At 50.3% G+C, this 19,114-nt stretch overlaps 1 protein-coding gene across 2 annotated transcripts in view; it reads right to left on the bottom strand.

Moving 5' to 3' along the window:
- Positions 1 to 7,649: 7,649 nt before the first annotated feature.
- The window catches only part of TBL2 (transducin beta like 2), a 29,673-nt gene continuing 18,208 nt past the window's right edge, over positions 7,650 to 19,114 (bottom strand). For both annotated transcript variants that reach the window (XM_061561886.1, XM_061561887.1), the window contains 2 exons: positions 10,317 to 10,552; positions 7,650 to 8,571 (listed from right to left, as the gene is read on the bottom strand). In XM_061561886.1, coding sequence (XP_061417870.1) covers positions 8,345 to 8,571; positions 10,317 to 10,552 — 463 coding nt within the window. In that variant the 3' untranslated portion in view covers positions 7,650 to 8,344. The remainder of the gene's footprint in view (positions 8,572 to 10,316; positions 10,553 to 19,114) is intronic.

Genomic DNA, 19,114 nt, shown 5'->3' on the forward strand with positions numbered 1-19,114 from the left:
GCAACACAAGCTTCCGTCTTCAGGTGTGAAAAAATTATCTGCTGTTGTGGCTTCATATAGGCACGGGAGGGGGGAGGGGAGAGGGGGGAGTTTGGCTGTAGGAGTTCACAGGGGAGAGGGTTTGTGGCGTGCAGGGACGGGTGGGGCTCGAGAAATTAGCAAGTAAATGGACTTGTCGTACAAGTCGTAATCGGACGACGACACTGCAATCTCCGAGTCCAACTTTCCTTACCAATCACCAGCGCGCGGATGAGGCCCCCGGCTTGAACATCGGCCGATAATTTTTGCTCGAGGGAGTTTGTACAGTCGGGTGGTGGACGCTTCTCGACGACACAAATTGATGGTACCATGTGGTAATGCTCCATCACATGTTTTAAATCTATTACACAGTGAATATTGAACCGAAGCTTGACTTAAAATGTTTTCCTCGCAAATCAAATCGCAATGTCAGAAAAAAACGCAATTAGATATTTCCCCAAATCGTTCAGCCCTAGACTTGTTGGGCGATGGTGGGGGGTTAGTGGGGGTCAGTGGGGGGAAGTGAGGGGTTGGTGGGGGGAGGTGGGGGGTCGGTGGGGGGGGGAGGGGAGTCTTCGATGTTCAAGTCACTTTCCAAAACTTCGACAGCTCGAGAGAGAGAGAGCCGCGTGCCTCGCCGCCTTTGTCGAAGCGTGTATTGTTGCACGCAGCCAATAAAAGTTAATGTGGGAGTAAATTCTCCCGAGAGTAAATCATCACCCCCATGATGACATTTTATTGACCAGTAAATGTGTGGAGGGGGGAGCGGGGGGGGGCGGCAATGCCATGATGACGGCGCTGCGGCAACGCGAAAGCAGCCACCGAGGGAATGCCATTCGCAGCCAACAAGGCGAACGTCTGCGACATGCGGACTGGTGCGGTGTGATTCTGGTTAAGGGGCCGTCCATAAATGACGTCACGCGATTTTGGACGATTTTTTACCCCCCCCCCCAAACTCGTCACACGGCGTCACAGAAAGTCAGACCCCCCCCCTCAAATATGACGTCACAAAGCTCTGCCCCCTCCCAAAAATAAAACATGCTTCAAATCGCTTTAAACTATTGCCATTTTTCGATTTAAAGCTTTCGTGACTGCAGGGATTCATCTTCTTGGTTCTTTCGGTAAAGTCACGTAGAAGGGAAGTAATAAAATAATAAAAATAAAACATAATAAAACAATTCTCACGACGTTTCGGCCACAACGCAAGCAGCCGTCCTCAGGTGAAAACCAGGTCCGTCGAGGCGACAGAGTCTGAATGAAACAGCACACGGGCTTGGAGCATATATATAAGCTGGGCGCATTGACAAAGGAATTTGCATATCAACAGGAATTTAGCATATTTATGGGAAATGCAGGAATGTGATTAGTACTGCATATGCATGTGCATTATGCAGGATTAACAGCATCAAAGGGAGCTGCAGTTACTGCTGCTGCAGAAGTTGCTGCGGCTGCAGCAGTTGCTGCTGCTGCTGCAGTTTCTGCTGCTGCTGCAGTTGCTGCTGCTGCTGCACTTGCTGCTGCTGCTGCACTTGCTGCTGCTGCTGCACTTGCTGCTGCTGCTGCACTTGCTGCTGCTGCTGCACTTGCTGCTGCTGCTGCAGTTGCTGCCTTATCCATTTTAATATAACACTATGTATTATTCTACCCACCCTAATGTGTATCATACTGCTATATGTTTACTGTACAATTACGACACCATACATTACTCTGCACACTGCACCATGCCAGTGAGTGGAACGCGGTCTGAAAGTCACCGTTAACGTGAACACAATCAGTTAAGATCCGAAATGGTTTATTACGTCCTTCCAATGATTGCTAAGCCAGAATCCATCTTCTCGGTTGAAATTGTCTCTGTGTTTGTATATGTGGATCGCCTCATGAACGAATCTCTCATGATAGCCAGATGGCTTGCAGAGAACCTCTGTCTTGGAGAAGTCAATGTCATGTGAGCCCACTGAATTGTAACAGTGATCTGCCACGGCTGAGGTGTTTGTCCTACCGTGTTTCAGGTCTGCCTTATGTTCACGGATGCGGTCCGAGACATGTCGTTTGGTTTCTCCAATGTAACTGCTACCACAGAGGCAACTTAGTTTGTAGACGCCAGGGTACTGTATGTCTGGAACCACATCTTTTACAGACAGGGACCAGATCACGGATTTTATGTACTGTGTTGAATCGGACCTGGATCTTGTGTTTAATCAGGATTTTGGAGATCTTTTTTGTGACCCCAGCAATGTAGGGTAAGGTGATGGTCTTGAAAGGCTCCTCAACAGGATCCTTCTTGATGGTTGGAGTGATGGCTTTGCGGATTGTGTAGTCGGAGTAACCATTAGCCTTAAGAGCTTGGCGTACGTGTTTGAGTTCACTGGAAATGTGTTCATGGTCGGAGATGCATTGGGCTCTATGATATAGAGTCTTGATGAGGGAATTCTTCTGGGATGGATGGTGGTGGGAATCCGGTTTTAGATAAGCATCCGTGTGGGTGGCTTTCCTGTAGACAGAGTGGCTCAAGCTACCCTTTTTGGATGTCCTAATCAAAAGGAGACCTGATGGTTCAATGAGCCACTCTGTCTACAGGAAAGCCACCCACACGGATGCTTATCTAAAACCGGATTCCCACCACCATCCATCCCAGAAGAATTCCCTCATCAAGACTCTATATCATAGAGCCCAATGCATCTCCGACCATGAACACATTTCCAGTGAACTCAAACACGTACGCCAAGCTCTTAAGGCTAATGGTTACTCCGACTACACAATCCGCAAAGCCATCACTCCAACCATCAAGAAGGATCCTGTTGAGGAGCCTTTCAAGACCATCACCTTACCCTACATTGCTGGGGTCACAAAAAAGATCTCCAAAATCCTGATTAAACACAAGATCCAGGTCCGATTCAACACAGTACATAAAATCCGTGATCTGGTCCCGTCTGTAAAAGATGTGGTTCCAGACATACAGTACCCTGGCGTCTACAAACTAAGTTGCCTCTGTGGTAGCAGTTACATTGGAGAAACCAAACGACATGTCTCGGACCGCATCCGTGAACATAAGGCAGACCTGAAACACGGTAGGACAAACACCTCAGCCGTGGCAGATCACTGTTACAATTCAGTGGGCTCACATGACATTGACTTCTCCAAGACAGAGGTTCTCTGCAAGCCATCTGGCTATCATGAGAGATTCGTTCATGAGGCGATCCACATATACAAACACAGAGACAATTTCAACCGAGAAGATGGATTCTGGCTTAGCAATCATTGGAAGGACGTAATAAACCATTTCGGATCTTAACTGATTGTGTTCACGTTAACGGTGACTTTCAGACCGCGTTCCACTCACTGGCATGGTGCAGTGTGCAGAGTAATGTATGGTGTCGTAATTGTACAGTAAACATATAGCAGTATGATACACATTAGGGTGGGTAGAATAATACATAGTGTTATATTAAAATGGATAAGGCAGCAACTGCAGCAGCAGCAGCAAGTGCAGCAGCAGCAGCAAGTGCAGCAGCAGCAGCAGCAAGTGCAGCAGCAGCAGCAAGTGCAGCAGCAGCAGCAAGTGCAGCAGCAGCAGCAAGTGCAGCAGCAGCAGCAACTGCAGCAGCAGCAGAAACTGCTGCAGCAGCAGCAACTGCTGCAGCAGCAGCAACTGCTGCAGCAGCAGTAACTGCAGCTCCCTTTGATGCTGTTAATCCTGCATAATGCACATGCATATGCAGTACTAATCACATTCCTGCATTTCCCATAAATATGCTAAATTCCTGTTGATATGCAAATTCCTTTGTCAATGCGCCCAGCTTATATATATGCTCCAAGCCCGTGTGCTGTTTCATTCAGACTCTGTCGCCTCGACGGACCTGGTTTTCACCTGAGGACGGCTGCTTGCGTTGTGGCCGAAACGTCGTGAGAATTGTTTTATTATGTTTTATTTTTATTATTTTATTACTTCCCTTCTACGTGACTTTACCGAAAGAACCAAGAAGACTATTGCCATTGTAGTGCGTATTTAATGTGGCGATGTACTCCGATGTTGTAGGAGAAAACATTTATTAAAACGTATATTTAATTAATTAGAACGTGTTGTCTATATTTATTTAAAGTTGCGCATTTTGATGTGACGTCACATTTCTCAACCCCCCCCCCCCCCTGCTCGTCACACATCGTCACAAATGTCCGACCCCCCCCCCCCAAATAGGTGCGTGACGTCATTTATGGACGGCCCCCTCTGTAAGATTCAAACGGCCGCCCAGAATCGGGGTTGCATCTCCCAGCGCGTCCTCGCCCCGCGATTCCTCTTCGCACATCACCACCCACCCACCGCCTTTTTAAAATCGGTTTTGGTTCCCCCCTTTCATTCCGCCGGCTCCGCGCGTGGCAGGTAGCAGCAGAGCCGTGATTGGAAACGTTCTTCGTGACACACGCGGGCCGTGCCGGGTCAATGCGCCAAGCAAACAGCGCAACATTTTCCAAACTCCTCCGACCACCACCACCACCACCGACGCCACCATCGCCGGCCGCTCCACTCGAAAACGTCGCCCCCACCGCAATCGACACTCAACAACGCGGTGGGGTGACTCAAGCGTTGATGCGGTGAGCGACGGCGAACATTGGCCGACACTTCTGCGATCGTAATCGCCACTGCTTGTGGGGAGGTGGCAAAGCCACGTGCACGACGCGCGTAACCCGCGAAACGGCCCGAGGTCGACTCGGCCATCAAAGCAGTGCCTGGTGCGGTGCGTAAACATCGCCACGAGAGAGACACAGGCGGTCGGGCGTGGTTCTGGCCACCCGCCTCCTCGTGTGCCGTGCCGGCCTCCATAGGTGCTACTCGCTAACGGCATTCGTCCCAAGGCTACACGGGGGATCTTTGTCTTTTGTGCGCACGCGTGCGTGTGTATTGTACGGGCGCGTGTATTGGCGTAAGAATGGGTATGTTTGTGTAGTGATGTGTGGCACGTGTGTGGCACGTGTGTGGGTGTGCGAGGGGAGCGGTTGTGCAGCGATTAGCGCGCTGCGCCATGAACCCGCCGACCCAAGTTCAATTCCAACTCACGGCCACCAACACCGGTGACAATTATCTGACCCGGTCCTGGGCATCCCCTAGGTCTACTGAGCCTCAAATGAGTACCTGGTGCAATGTGAGAAGGGAGACAAAGGCAGCTGGGCGTGGTGCTGGCCACCCACCCCCTCGTGTGCCGTGCCGGCCTCATAGGTGCTCGCCAACTGCACTTGCCAACATATTCTTAGGTTTTTTCGGTAAAGTCACGTAGGTAAAACATCAAAATTAATAAAAATAAAATAAAACAAAAATCACGACGTTTCGGAGGCAACACAAGTCTCCGTCATCAGGTGGGACCGTCACAGCCGGATTAGCTGCATCAAGTGAGGCAATGATTCAAGATGTAATCCCTTAAAAGCAAGTTGAGGGGGAGGAGAGGGGAGGGGGCTCATCAGAATGTGGTAGCCAATGAATGGAACGTATCGGGAGGGAGGGAGGCGGGGCTCAAAGACGGTACGGAGTGCCACGTACAACGCATCGGGAGGGGGAGGGGGGGCGGGGCCAAAAGAATTCACGACGGCATGGGCGCTGTTGCTGTTGCACAACGCCAACGCATTGGACAGAGAGGGGGAGGGGAGGCCTGATACACATGATAGAAAAAAAACGAAAATGCCCATGTTTATACCAATGCTGGCTGAACAATGAAGAGAGTACTGTTAAACACTGGGGATGTTAACACTCGGTAAAGTAAAGTAAAATAGTGCCTGTCAGATAAGATGGTCCAAAAAAGTGTAATTAAGTCTTTTTTGCGTGGTTAATAACATCTTTCCAATGATTACTAAGTTTGTACCCATCATCACGGTTGAAATTATGTCTGTGTTTGTATATTTGTATGGCTTCGTGTACAAACCTTTGATGGTAGCCGGGAGGTTTGCAGAGAACCTTGGTCTCGGAAAAGACAATTTCATGAGAGCCCACCAAGTTGTAGCAATGATCGGCAACGGCCGAAGAATCAGTTCTGCCGTGTTTCAGATCTGACTTGTGCTCGCGGACACGATCAGAAACATGACGTTTCGTTTCTCCAATGTAGCAATCACCACAAATGCAACTCAATTTGTAGACTCCAGGATACTGTAAGTCAGGAACGACATCCTTCACAGATGGAATCAGATCACGGATTTTATGCACTGTACTGAATCGGACTTGGATCTTATGTTTGTTTAGAATTTTGGAGATCTTTTTGGTCACGCCTGCTATGTATGGTAACGTGATAGTTTTGGTCGGAGTTTCATGTGGCTGTTCCTGTGTGGTGGGAGAGACAGCTTGGCGGATAGTACGGTCAGAGTATCCGTTCATCCTGAGGGCCCGATGTACAGGTGGTGTTGGTCAGCAATGCCATGGGCTCTGTGGTATAGCGTTTTTATGAGATAATTCTTTTGAGATGGGTGGTGGTGGGAATCCGGTTTCAAGTAGGAATCTGTGTGAGTGGCTTTCCTGTAGACAGAATGTCCCAAGGATCCGTCAAGCCTGCTCTCAAACAGAATATCCAAGAATGGTAGTTTACCATCTTTCTCCACTTCCATGGTGAATCTGATGGATGGGTGTCTAGAATTGATGTGGTCCAAGAAGTGGTTCAATGCTGGGAGGCCATGTGGCCAGATGACGAAAGTGTCATCCACATACCTCTTCCACAGGGAAGGACGCAGGGTGGATGTCTGGATGGCGTGACTTTACCGAAAAAACCTAAGAATATGAATCCTTGCAGTCACAAAAGCTTCAAATCTAGAACACTTGCCAACAGTCTGTGAAGGCTACATGGGGGATCTTTGTCCGGTTCTGAGCCTCCCCAAGTTCGACTCAGCCCTAAATTATTAGCTGTCAGAGGTGTTAACCTCAACATTGGGGAAAGAACGTCAGGCAAGCGTGCTGCTGACCACGCCACAACCTCATGCGCTGTATGCGACACCAGGTACCACAACACGTGATACAAATACCGTCACAAAAGACAAACCCCCCCCCCCCATATAACCTTAAGCAGACCACTGAAGCAAGTGCCATTAGCAAGTAGCATCTTTGAAGGCCGTCACATCACGCGAGGAGAGTGGGTGACCAACACCACGCCCGGTTGCGTTCGTCTCCCCAGCGCTGATGTTTACACACACCTTTACACACACCTTTACACACACCGGTCGTGAGCAGGAATCCAACTCGGGCGGCCGGGTTTGCAGCACAGGGCGCTAACCACTGCTCTTCCGCTGCCCGCACTCACACAAGCAGACACAGTGGGCGGATTTCAAGACGCACCCTCCTCAACTTTTGCGGTTTGAATCCAATGGCGGGGAAACAAGTGGGCTATATGTGGAACATACGCCACGTCTATAAAACACAAATTAGACACCTCGACACCAGCTCAGCAGACGGATCCAGCGGCTGCACCCTCAATGCCCCGAGGCACCCTCAATGATGACTTCAATGCCCGTGTCCCCGTGCAGGAATTTACAGCTCCTCCGAGACAAAAACGCGATTTTCCGACGCTCGTAATCTATTCCCCCCACCCCCTCCGAGTCCCAAAACGCGAAGTCGCCAGCGGCGATTGACGTCGGGTAACCTGCAAAGCAAGCGGACGACTCGATCTGCGTGAATGTGCCTTTAATTTCTCTAAAACGACAATTAAACTCTTGCAAAACACCACAGTCAAACAAATTACTCCCTCCGTCCGGTCTCTAAGATTTGATGACGCGGCGAGAGGGCTTTGAGAGGGCGGCGGTTTCTTAACGAGAGTCAACTCTGCTGCCGGCTTGGCTCGCCGCTCCCGTGCCGCGCTCGTCCTTGCCGCGGTGTTTAGGTGGCATGCCCCGCCCCCCGAGGCGGTACCCTGGCGGCGCCCCTCCGCCGGGTCGATCGGCTACGCTTGCGATGACTGCGATATTGATTAAAAAAAATTCACAAAAAAACGCGCACGTAAAAAAAATGCTGTTTTTTTGCAGGGGCGGGCTTTTTCATCGCGCTGCCCACATAGTTCCGGTCCAGCGTGACATGACAGATATCGTTCCTTTTGTCGGTGATGGATTGCGGCATATCTCTCCGCGGTTCCAGGTAAAGCCCAATTCACCGTGGGACACTCTGGAAAAGAAACAAGCCTGGATCCGGCCCACGTGGCGATCCGCGTTCACTTTTCGCCCTTGCCCTCGGCGATTTTTTTCCACGAAACATTGACGTACGTCCTTCGCCGTCACGGGCCGCGGGAAAGGCGTGCTCCGTGCGTCGCCGATGTCAGTGAGCGCCTGGTGGTGGTGGGAGGGGGGGGGGTTAGAGCGGCGGGCACCCCTAGGCCACGGCGGTGATCTGGCGCAGCGCCTGCCGGGCCTTCTTGGCCTGCTGGCGGAGGCGGTCGCGCACGGCCTCAGTGGGGGCCACGCGGGCCTGCTCCTCCAGCTCCTCGGCCTGCGCCGCGAAGCCGGCGGCGTTGTGCACCACGCGCACTGCGCGGTCCCCACACGACGCCACGTAGCGGCCCAGGGGATCGAAGGTCAGCTCCAGCACCGCCTCGGGGCCTGCGCGGGGGGAGTGGGGGGGGCGTGAGAGGCGGGGGGGAGATGGGGTGGTTGGTAGGGGAGGTGCGGGAGGGGGTGGGAATGGAGCACAATGCCAGCTCCCGTGATCTGTCGTTGGCACGGGGCGCGGATCGGTGAAGCGTGTCGTGTTTGGCGTCTCGCTCGCATTATTTCCGCTCGTCGTCTGTCTGTCTCTGTTTGTACAGATTTGTCCATTCCACGAGGCCGAGTCGCATTGTTTGCGATATCATCTGCATGTCATTTGCAGAAATCAGAAAACCGGCTCTCGCACGAAGGTTTCTACGCACGCACCGTGAGGTTACGAAGTGATTTTGATTTAATGAATTGACGCATGCGGTGCAATGGCGGATGGATCGGAAGCTGGGGTGGAGGGCAAATAAAATAAATGTGTGAATTAATATAGCCCCCCCCTCCACCCATTTAAAAACACTCGACCCTTTGGGAATATCCCACTCCTGCCCCCACCACTCTGAGCCTTGAGACCGTATTAGATCACCCTCTTGAGGCAACAAGATATGCCTAAATGTCAGATTAGTCACCACTGCCACCGCCGTGACCATTGTGACAGTCGCTTTACACCATCGGCCACAGAGCAACCGCCACTCGGTATCCGCAGCGCTCTGGGGGCTGGGGGGGAACCCGGCGGACACCTGAGCGTCACCTCTAGCTCACGGCTATGATTCACGAGGTCGGATTCACACAAATTCCCCGGCACGATGTTCACGGCTTGCGGACGCCAATCGCCTGCGACGATAAACATCTCTTTCCGCCCCTCGGCCACGCGTAGCTTGCACGTGCAATTTCATCTCCATCTTCTCCGCACGATGGGTTGGGAAGCACTGCGCTACAAACCTGGTGGGCCTGCCTCCACCTATCTGCACCAACGAGCATGGTAAAGTAGAGTTAAATAACCGCTACCGCCCTCCCCCCCCCAATGGCATGGGGAAGCCGGGGATTGGCACAGGGCTAGGCATTGCTACTGCTATCACTATTGTTTATCAGCTGCCTCAGCGGCAGAGTGGGGGGCTCACAGTCGGAAGGTTATGGGTTCAAACCCTGGTTGGGAGGTTGCAAAAATGGTACCACTTCGCAGGTAAGTCAAAAGTGCTATTCTGGGAAAAGATTCACCTCTGCCACAGAAATGTGAATTTCCACCACCAGCTCTGTGGGCTTGTAGCGAGCGGACGAGTTCAATTCAGCAGGAAAACACTTTGATTAAAAAAAAACCCCCATTGTAATTCCTTCTTGGAGACGTTTAGCAACACGCTCTGAAAGCCGCCACGTTTATCGTGCCCTATTGCACATGCTGGCACCGAGCCAAGGCATTGTCATCACGTACACAAAGACCCACGTACATAAAGATCCCCCATATAGCCTTAACAGACTGTTGGGGAAAGTGCTGTTAGCGAGCACCTATGAAGGCCGGCACGGCACACAAGCGGGTGGATAGCCAGTATCACGTCCGGTCGTATTTGTGTCCCTAAAGGCGATTTTCACATATCGCACCAGGTACTCATTTGAGGCCGAGTCGACCTGGGGGAAGCCCAGGACGAGTTAAAATATTCTCCACTGTTATTGATTGTGAGGGGGAATCTCGGGTTTATAGCGAAGCGGTCTAACCGCTGCGCCACCGCCCTCGAGCACACTTACACACACGCACACAGACGCACACGGCGACGCACGCGTTTACCGTCACCGGCACCACCGCCGCCGCAGCCGCTCACCGTGTGGGCCGACGATGGTCTCCATGAGCCGGGCTGTGCGAGCGTCGAACACGTGCACGGTGGGCCCCGCGGCCAGCGCCAGCACGCGGCCATCGGGGGACAGTGCCAGTCGGCACGCCGCCATCGTGGCCGCCTCGTACTTCCCCTTCGTGAGCAGGTAGGGCTCCTGCTGCAGGCGGTACTGGATGTCCGTGTCCCACAGCCGCCACGTGCCGTCCTTGGACACCGTCGCCATCCTGGCGGGCGGGCGAAAAAGCGGGAGAGAAGCACGGAGAGAAGTGGGAGAGAAGCGTTGTAGGTGGACGAGCGAAAGCGGAGGCGTGCCAGCGGACACGCGGTGCCCGAGCTATGGGGCCGCCGCGTCCGATCGAGCTGAGCGGCGGGTGCCGTGGATTCGGAGCCAACAGGACGGAACGCGATCGTCATCCGCCACAAATCTGAAAGCGCTCGTGCTCACGGGCGGATGGGTGTGCGCCATCACGCTCTCGTTTGCACGCACCAAACCGGAGTGGAGATCGCTTTGCTCGCACAGAGAAAAGCACAGAGCCGACGGTGCCGCTCGCATCAAGTAAAATGTGTGGGGGGAGGGGGAATTGGGGGGGGTTGGTTGGATCTAGGAAGGGGGGCGTGGTTGGGTGGCGGGGAGGAGAAAGGGGAGCTTGAATCGGTCTTCCGGATATCATTGCGCCTGTTGCCGCAGCAAGACAGGTGCTCTAGCCGCACCTTGCACCAGCGATAGATTGAACGATGAGCTTCTCCCCCCCCGTCTCCCTGCCCCAGGGCTCGCTCGGCGGCACCGCACCGCCGCTCGGTTGCCGTGGAAACGTGTACAACTTGAAACGATGAGCGGCGATTGCGTCGCACGTTTTCTTGCTATGAGGTCAGAAAAAAACTATAAACACCCCCAACCCAACCCTCCGCCTGCCACGCGCACTTCGGAGCACGTGATATACACCGATGACGAGAGGGTGAGGTGCCGGGCTACCCCCTCCACCAGCAGCTCTCCACCGATAACCGGCACCCAACCGTTCCACACTCCACTCAACCACCAACTCGTTTGCCTGCGGTTGGTGTACGTTATCCTTTCAATGGAGGTTGCACGCGTACAGCTCTCAAGTCAATCCACTGCTGGATGAGAGCCTCCCCATGCCGTGACGATGGTCCAATATTCTTGACCATCGTACCTTCTAGCCATGGATGTCGCCCCTCCTTCCGTTCCTATCTTAAAGCTCACCTCTTCTCTATCGCCCATTCTCTTCCTTTTCACTCCCCTCGCACCTCCACCCGGTCCCTCCCCCGCACTTTCGTGATCCCTACGTACCACTCTCTTGCTGTCAGTTATTCCTCAATCCTTGCTACGCCCCTGTCAACTACATCATACCATTCTGCCATCGTTTTGTAAGCCATGTCAAGAGCCTTGAGTGAAGACACTCTATAAATATTAATTAGATTTACAGTAAAACCTTGGATTGCGAGCATAATTCGTTCCAGAAACGTGTTTGTAATCCAAAGCACTCGTATATCAGTTGTGATCACGTGATGCTCAGCAGACAAAGCGTATACACAGACTACTCGTATTGCAAGACCTCGCTCGTTAATCAAATTAATATTTATTTCAAATGTTTGCTCGTCTTGTAAAACACTCGCAGATCAAGTTACTCGCAATCCAAGGTTTTACTGTACCTGCTGTTGTTTTGCTTGTGTTGAACCAACACTGCTCAAATAATGCACTCCCAGAAGGAGGCCGTATGGCTGATGGGATGTGTAATTATTATTACGACTACGAAGTGGAGAAACAGATCTGGGAATGAAGCATATGGCCATACAAGTTTATTACCCCCGAGTTAATGACGCCACGCCACTCAACCTCCGAGCCGGTGATCACACGGCGACTGCACATCCACGCAGCCCTTTGCATTGGTGGTCAGGCCTGAAAAAACTCCCACAAAAGGGAAAATTGTGATTATTGTTACTCATGTTAAAATAAAAAATATGTCAAAACCTGTTTTCCAATGTGTTTTTCTTCTTGATGGCGTCAACAAAAGGCCACGGAAAAATGTGAGACCTGCACAGGATGGCTGTGTGTTTTGAATAGACAGGCGGGCGTGCATTCCACTCACGTTACCCGCGGGAAGTTCCATTTTTATAAATAACAGACAGTAGTACTTGGTGGAAGGGTGTTTAAAAAAGAAAAAATGCTTATTACAAGAGACACGAGACCTTCTAAAAGCCCTTGATGCCCAGATCAGATGTAGCTCACTCGCCGATACCACCTGCAGTAAGCATGACTTTTGATATGGACTACAACAGAAAGATCATTATTATCAAATCTTATCGTCCATACATATAAATGGGTAATGTTTTGCTACCTTAGGTGGGTACCGATGTCTGCTCTGGCCGATGGACTATTGGTGGGAAAGGTTTGAATGTTTGGTCCAGAAGGTTGCAAGAATTCCCAAACCAAGAACAGGAAGTCCTATCGAGGTAAGCCAATTGTGATGAATAGCAAGCCGATTTTAATAAGCATATTTATATCGCCGAGCATTAGTATCACACGGTACGACACTACTCGTGATTAATTTATAATTTACTCACGAAGTGGATTTTTTTCGTGCAATCTGCGCATCTACCATAGCGCCGATAAAGGGACAGCCATAATAATAAAATATAACATTCCTCAGCTTCCTCTTGAGCAATAAACAATCTCCGCTCGCACGCGGCGGTCTCAATCTTGTGCCGCGTGGGATCGTGTGAGCAATGCCGCCCGGGTCGACGGGAGGGAAGAGGTTTCATGGTTCACCTAGTCACTGCCCACTCACCCACCCACTCACTCACGTCCAACACCAGTGACGTACATCGTAACTGGTCCTAGACCTCCCCTAGTTCAAGACGGGCCTTCAATGAGTGTGTAAAACATCAGAACCGGGGAGATAGAGGCGGTCGGGGCATGGCGCTGACACCCACCACTTCGTGTGCAGGGTGGATCATCAGTAACAACCTAATCTGAAATAGCGGCATTGTGTAAATTATTTTGTTACATTTTTTTGCAGAAATAACATACAAGACTGGGAGTTTATGATGAACCGGTATATACCTCAGCAGCGTGCAAGAATAGCTGAAATACATTTTAGAAACAATTAACAATTATTTCAACACAGAGACTATCGTAGATATTTTAGGTCCCGAATGGCTCCCAACTCCGCCGCCATATTCGGGCGTTGATTTCCCGATTTCAGGAATCAGAAAGAACGGTGGATGCAAAGCGGTGTGTTGGCAGACCTCGAGCCAGTCAATCTCCGACTTCACTTGAGCAAGGGAGAGTGTCAATGAGAACCCCAAAACTCTGACGAGGAGACGCTCCGCTCAATTGGGGATCGCACGACGGTCGCTGCGGCGAATCCTGGGACAGGCGGTGCAAGAATTGCAGCCCAGAGACCATCAAAGCGGCCTAGATTACTCTCGTGCTTTCTTTGAACTTGCAGACCAAGACGATGCTTTCATTACAAATGTAATGTCAGACGAAGCTCATTTTCACTTTAGCGGCTCCTGGAGTTCATACAAAATTAGATCGAATCTCCACGAATTTAAGAATTTTCTATAATTTAGAGTTTCGTGTTTTTATTTCATTTTTCAAAAGTTATCGGCGAAACAAATCAGGTTGTTAACTATAGCCCACCCTGTACGTTTACATTCAGACACACAAAGACACATGCACGCACATAACTTCCTCCACAACCACACACACCCCCTCACCGTGCAGGGAAATTCCACCTGCGAGCCGGTGCCATTGTATTTTATCTTCCCAACATTATGGGCACATGCCCCTGTCCTGAGCAAACCCCTGTCATCAAAGCCACAGCATGTACTAGGGCTGTTCTAATTTCGTGTATGACAATACATTCAGGAGCGAGATGCAAATAGAGGTCTGCCCAGCCGCGATGAGGGCTTCAGGAGTTCGTTTGTTTAGGTTTGCTATTTCGGCCTGTAACGAGTCTAAGCACTTCCCCTCCTGCTACCTTTCCCCCCTTCATGCAATTTATGGAATTGTCATTATTGCAGTGTCGCGATTCTGTCCCAAAATCACAACAATTTAACTGTCCATGCAGTAAAAGTTCTGAACAGGAGCACTCACACTCAGAGCTGTTTCCACGTGAAACTATGTCCCCAAGACACGCAACAAATATATATAGTCTCGACTTATTTGAATCTTTAAGAACACGCTTGCTCAACATCTGGGAGTGTGCCCCATTTATTTAGTTCTGCGCCTAACCAGATGTGACACTCACTGCACGATTCAGATGTAAACCACTCTTTGCTACGCGTGTAGTCAATGGACACCCTGGGAGCCCCGACAAACAGGTAGGTTTCATCCCAAAATAATTATTTCTGGCGAAATATTTCAATTAAATATTTTCAAAAAAGCTTTGCACCGGATATTGAAGCGTCTCGTTTTAACACAATTAATTTATTATCCTGTCTCGTACGTTTTTGTCTGCTCCGTCGCAATGCGTGTTAAATTTAGTGTCTCATCCTGCGCGTGCATTTACAATAATGCTGAAAAATGCGAGGCAAAGGCAGCCTCTAGCGACAGGAGCGGAGAGCCACGTAAACTTATTACACGCAACGCGCTCGAACTAAAAAGTTAAACACTGTCGACTGCGCGATTCGACGCACGCACTGCGCTTATCGCGAGGCCAAGAATGTTCACACCGATGAGCCTCGAGGTATTTACCAACGCCGCAGCATCGCAACCCATCCAGCGCAACACCTACCCGCCGCACCTTTGCCTTGTGGTCAAGGGTCGCACGCCCCCTCTTGGTTTCGCCAAGTTTCACTATCGCCAGAAACCAACAACGCCTACTCCCTCCAACTCGCTCAAGGGTTTGTGTGCATTCTAAATGTATTTTTAGAACAGAAAACGAACCTCATTGTGATCTAAACATTACAAGCGTCGTTCAAGTTCCTTACACACATTTTTGTTGCGTTTTTTTTTTATCCAAGTGTGCCGCTCGAACGTGTGCAATCCGGGCCACGTGGCTTCCCGAAAGTGACGGTGCCCTGTGCATCGTGTCCATTTGGCAGCTGCGGTGTCATCGCGAGTGGGGCAATTGTAACTTTCAGCGGGACTTCTTGCACCGTAGGCTACACGGCGGTAATGAGAACACGAAGGAACAGAAGATAATAAGATAATTTGTGACACTTTATTAATCCATGGGGGGAATGGCGACACAGCAGTTAGCACACTGAGTTTTAAACCCAGCGAGTGAGCTGGTTTGATTCCTGGTCACAGCTAATGTCAGTGGGGGAACGACATACTAACGACTATTAATTTATTTTTTATTTTACCAGGTAAGGCCCACTGAGCTATATCATTCTTTTTCAGAAGCGACCTGGCCACAAATTATATCCCAATGAAGTGGTTTATCATGTGGACGTTTATAGTAGCCAAATACTGTTGATTCTAAAGGTGGAGGGAAAAACTCCAGGAACCGGAGACAAATCCACGTGACTACGCGGAGAGAGACACGCAAACTCCAAATATACGACAGGCGCCATGATCGAACCCACGTCCTTCTGTATACCAAGCGAGGTAGTTAGCATTTCGCCACCGCGGCACCGGTTGTGGCTCCCCCACCCTGCCACCCCCCCCTAACCTTCACTCACCAATGTGATGAAGTATGATCAAAGAACAGCATGGAGAGGACTCTACCCAGCTACTAATTGACAAAGGGTCATAAAGTACGATTTTATCTCATACTGTTAACAAATCCACTATTGGATAAAGGCCTCCCCAAACACCAACTAAACATCTTTAATTCGATGCCTACTTTTAATGCTGCGAGTACAAAGGACGAAACGTAAACGGCACTGTGGGCAAGGATACATCAACCATAATGGTGCAAGGGACCTAACCGACGTGTGAGAAAAGCACTCGTTGCTGAAGTAACTGAACCATACCTTAAATAATGAAGCATACATGCCACAAAGGAATAGGTGTACAAGAAAAAATAATAAACCATCGATGTACAGCCCTTTGTCAACCCACTTCTGAATGTGGGCCTCCTCATGTCGAGGCGGGCTTGGGAGTTGTTTGACCATACTTCACCAAGCTGGTCTGTGCAGGTTGGTGACAAGCTGGGGGCCATCAGGACCGGTTTCAGACATCACTCGCCACCGATGTCAGCCGTATGATGGCTGGGGCTTGAACTTGGGTTCACAGCGCATTAATCACAATCGACGGGAGAGCAAGCCGCCTGAGTTGGCGTAGGGGGGGTCGGCGGGGGAGGCATCAACCCTCCGTGAGGGTGACAACAGACAGCGGATAACCGACATAGAAAGGTCGGATTTGTGGAATTTGCACCACATGATCAGAGAGCTCTAAACAGGAGATGATCGCCAGCTCAGTGCTCATGAGCAAGACATGACTTGGGTGGTCTTTCAATTTTTTCAGACTACCCCCCCCCCTTGCCTGGAGATATAAATTAAGAATGAAAAAAAATCAGACGCCTAACAACAATGTAGCCTCCTCGAGGATGACAGGGAGACGTGGCAGAAGTGGACGCGTTTGGATTTAACACGATCGGTGGGTGCGCGGGTCAGACGGTCAATTGAAACTACACATTGCGTGGGTGGTGGTGGTGGAGACACGAAGAGGCTATATATATACGTGCGTGTGCAAGCTGGGGGGGTGGGTGGGTGGTAAAGATGGCACGAAGAAGAATCGACGGGTGAATGACGAACAATTAGAAACTGCAACTCGCCACTTGCGAGGGCGTTGCGTGTTTTTCACTTGGCAACCGTCCAAGACATCCGAGCCACCCAGCAGGCAAGGAGCTGAGTGGCAGTTGGGGGTGGGGTGGGTTGGGGGAAATTTTCTTTGGGTCGAAATCTGTTAGAAAGCACTCCGGGGATCTTGGCAACATTGCGTCACATCTCGATTTAACGCCCGCGAGAGTTTTTATGTCAGCGTGGGTAGATTATCTTCCCGTGCCAGCAACGTGAAAGAGAGGAAGCTTTCCTTTCAGGGTAGTTTCGAGCGTTTCGAAAATTTCCTTCACTGTGGGCGTCGAGGAGGGTGCCATACCCTCGGCTTGACGGGAGAAGGCAGTACAGCAAGTTGCCTAATTGCCATCTGTTTCCATCTGTATGGGGATAGAGTGTTAACCCCTTGCACGAGCGGGGTTTCGGTGTCCTACCCGCTTGTCATTAAACGCTATCGTGAAATGGCCCGAAAACATCGTTCAAATAAAGACCTAATGCAGCAGCAAAACATGTACGCAAATAAATATATAGATAAATAAATATATAGATAAATAAATAATTGCGGGTCCGAGTGTTGTATCCGTGCCCCATGGAGTATAAGCGTCAATAAAAAATACCAGGTGCGATGCCCATGTCATAGCTAGTACAAAAGTCACAAGCGCTCTCCATCAAATAGGTCACTTGGACTAGGCCAGCGATTTCCCACTGAACCCGAGCATTGATGCAATGGTGCTCATCTCGTCGTTGACAGACCTGTAGAGCCAGAGGTGGTAATCCCACATTTCTACTACGGCGGGGTCAAGTATATCCACACGACATCCGCTGTATACTTCCCCATAATGTGGTGGCTTATTTTGTTGACCCCTGGATGGATGATGATGATGAGCTGGATCAACCCCCCAAACAGGATTTGTTTTCACAACTTTCTGATTTTGAAGTCTCCCACACAACTGCTGAGCCATCTGGCCCTGGCCGGATACTATGTTTATACAGCTATTTATACACATTTATGAAAGGTATTACCTAACAATTATACAACAAAATGACGATTGAGATGGTACGTCTGCCAAGGACACTTTTTACATACTACACATGCACAGCACTGTCAATCCACTGTCCGAATGAGGGCATACGGGTTGTGGGAGATTATTTGACCATAGTTCACCATGCTGGTCAGTGCGGGCTGGGGAAGGTGCGGACCAGAGACAACGTGGGAGCACAATAATCCAACACATCATTGGAATTTCCTACACTGCCCTTGTCCCCGCAGCAGCCTGTAACAACCGTCATGCATGGTGGTGACGCAGTCTTAATACTTTCCCTTTTCGAGATGTCTGCAAGCTGCAGGGTGGGTCTCGTTCGCCTCTGAATCTCGGAACGCACCAGCGGCTCAGCGTTCATTTTATTTAGAGAGGTATAGCGCTATTTTTTAAAAACATTGTATTCACCTCAGAACTGTAGCGACACGTCCCCAATCTACGATTGCTGGCGCCAAACTGTGCAACACACCCTCCCGCATTGCCTTGTGGGAGCCACGGTACCGATAAAGTTATATTATTTTAGTTATTCTTCCGATTTAACCTTGATGATGAAAGCGCACGTCATCGGAACTGGAAGAAAAAGTGATAACGTACACGTACGTCATGTACACCTATGTCATCGTAACGGGAAAGGGTTAATTATTTTTTATACTAGCAGCCTGCACGCACCTCTTTTTCCCTCCTTTCCCAGCCAGGCAGCAAGCCAGGTTGCAAACTTTCTTTCTGATATAGCATGAGACGGTTTCACAGTATTTTGAGACGCAATTTGCATTGAAGACCCTACGTATCACTTTGTTTTTCTTAAACAAACTCATCGGCGGAGCTAGAAAACCACAAAAGCGAAAACCTGTGCAGTGGTAATAATAAAAAAAAACAGAAACGTTAGGACCACGGACGCCAGCGGAGAGCGGTGTTGGGGTCACGGGACTGCGCGGTGGCGTCCCACCGAAACCAGCGACAATACCGCGACGAACAACGCAAGCACGGAACGAAGAC

Source organism: Lethenteron reissneri, chromosome 28, assembly GCF_015708825.2.
Source record: "Lethenteron reissneri isolate LAM-NWPU_2019-01 chromosome 28, ASM1570882v1, whole genome shotgun sequence".
NCBI lineage: Eukaryota > Metazoa > Chordata > Hyperoartia > Petromyzontiformes > Petromyzontidae > Lethenteron > Lethenteron reissneri.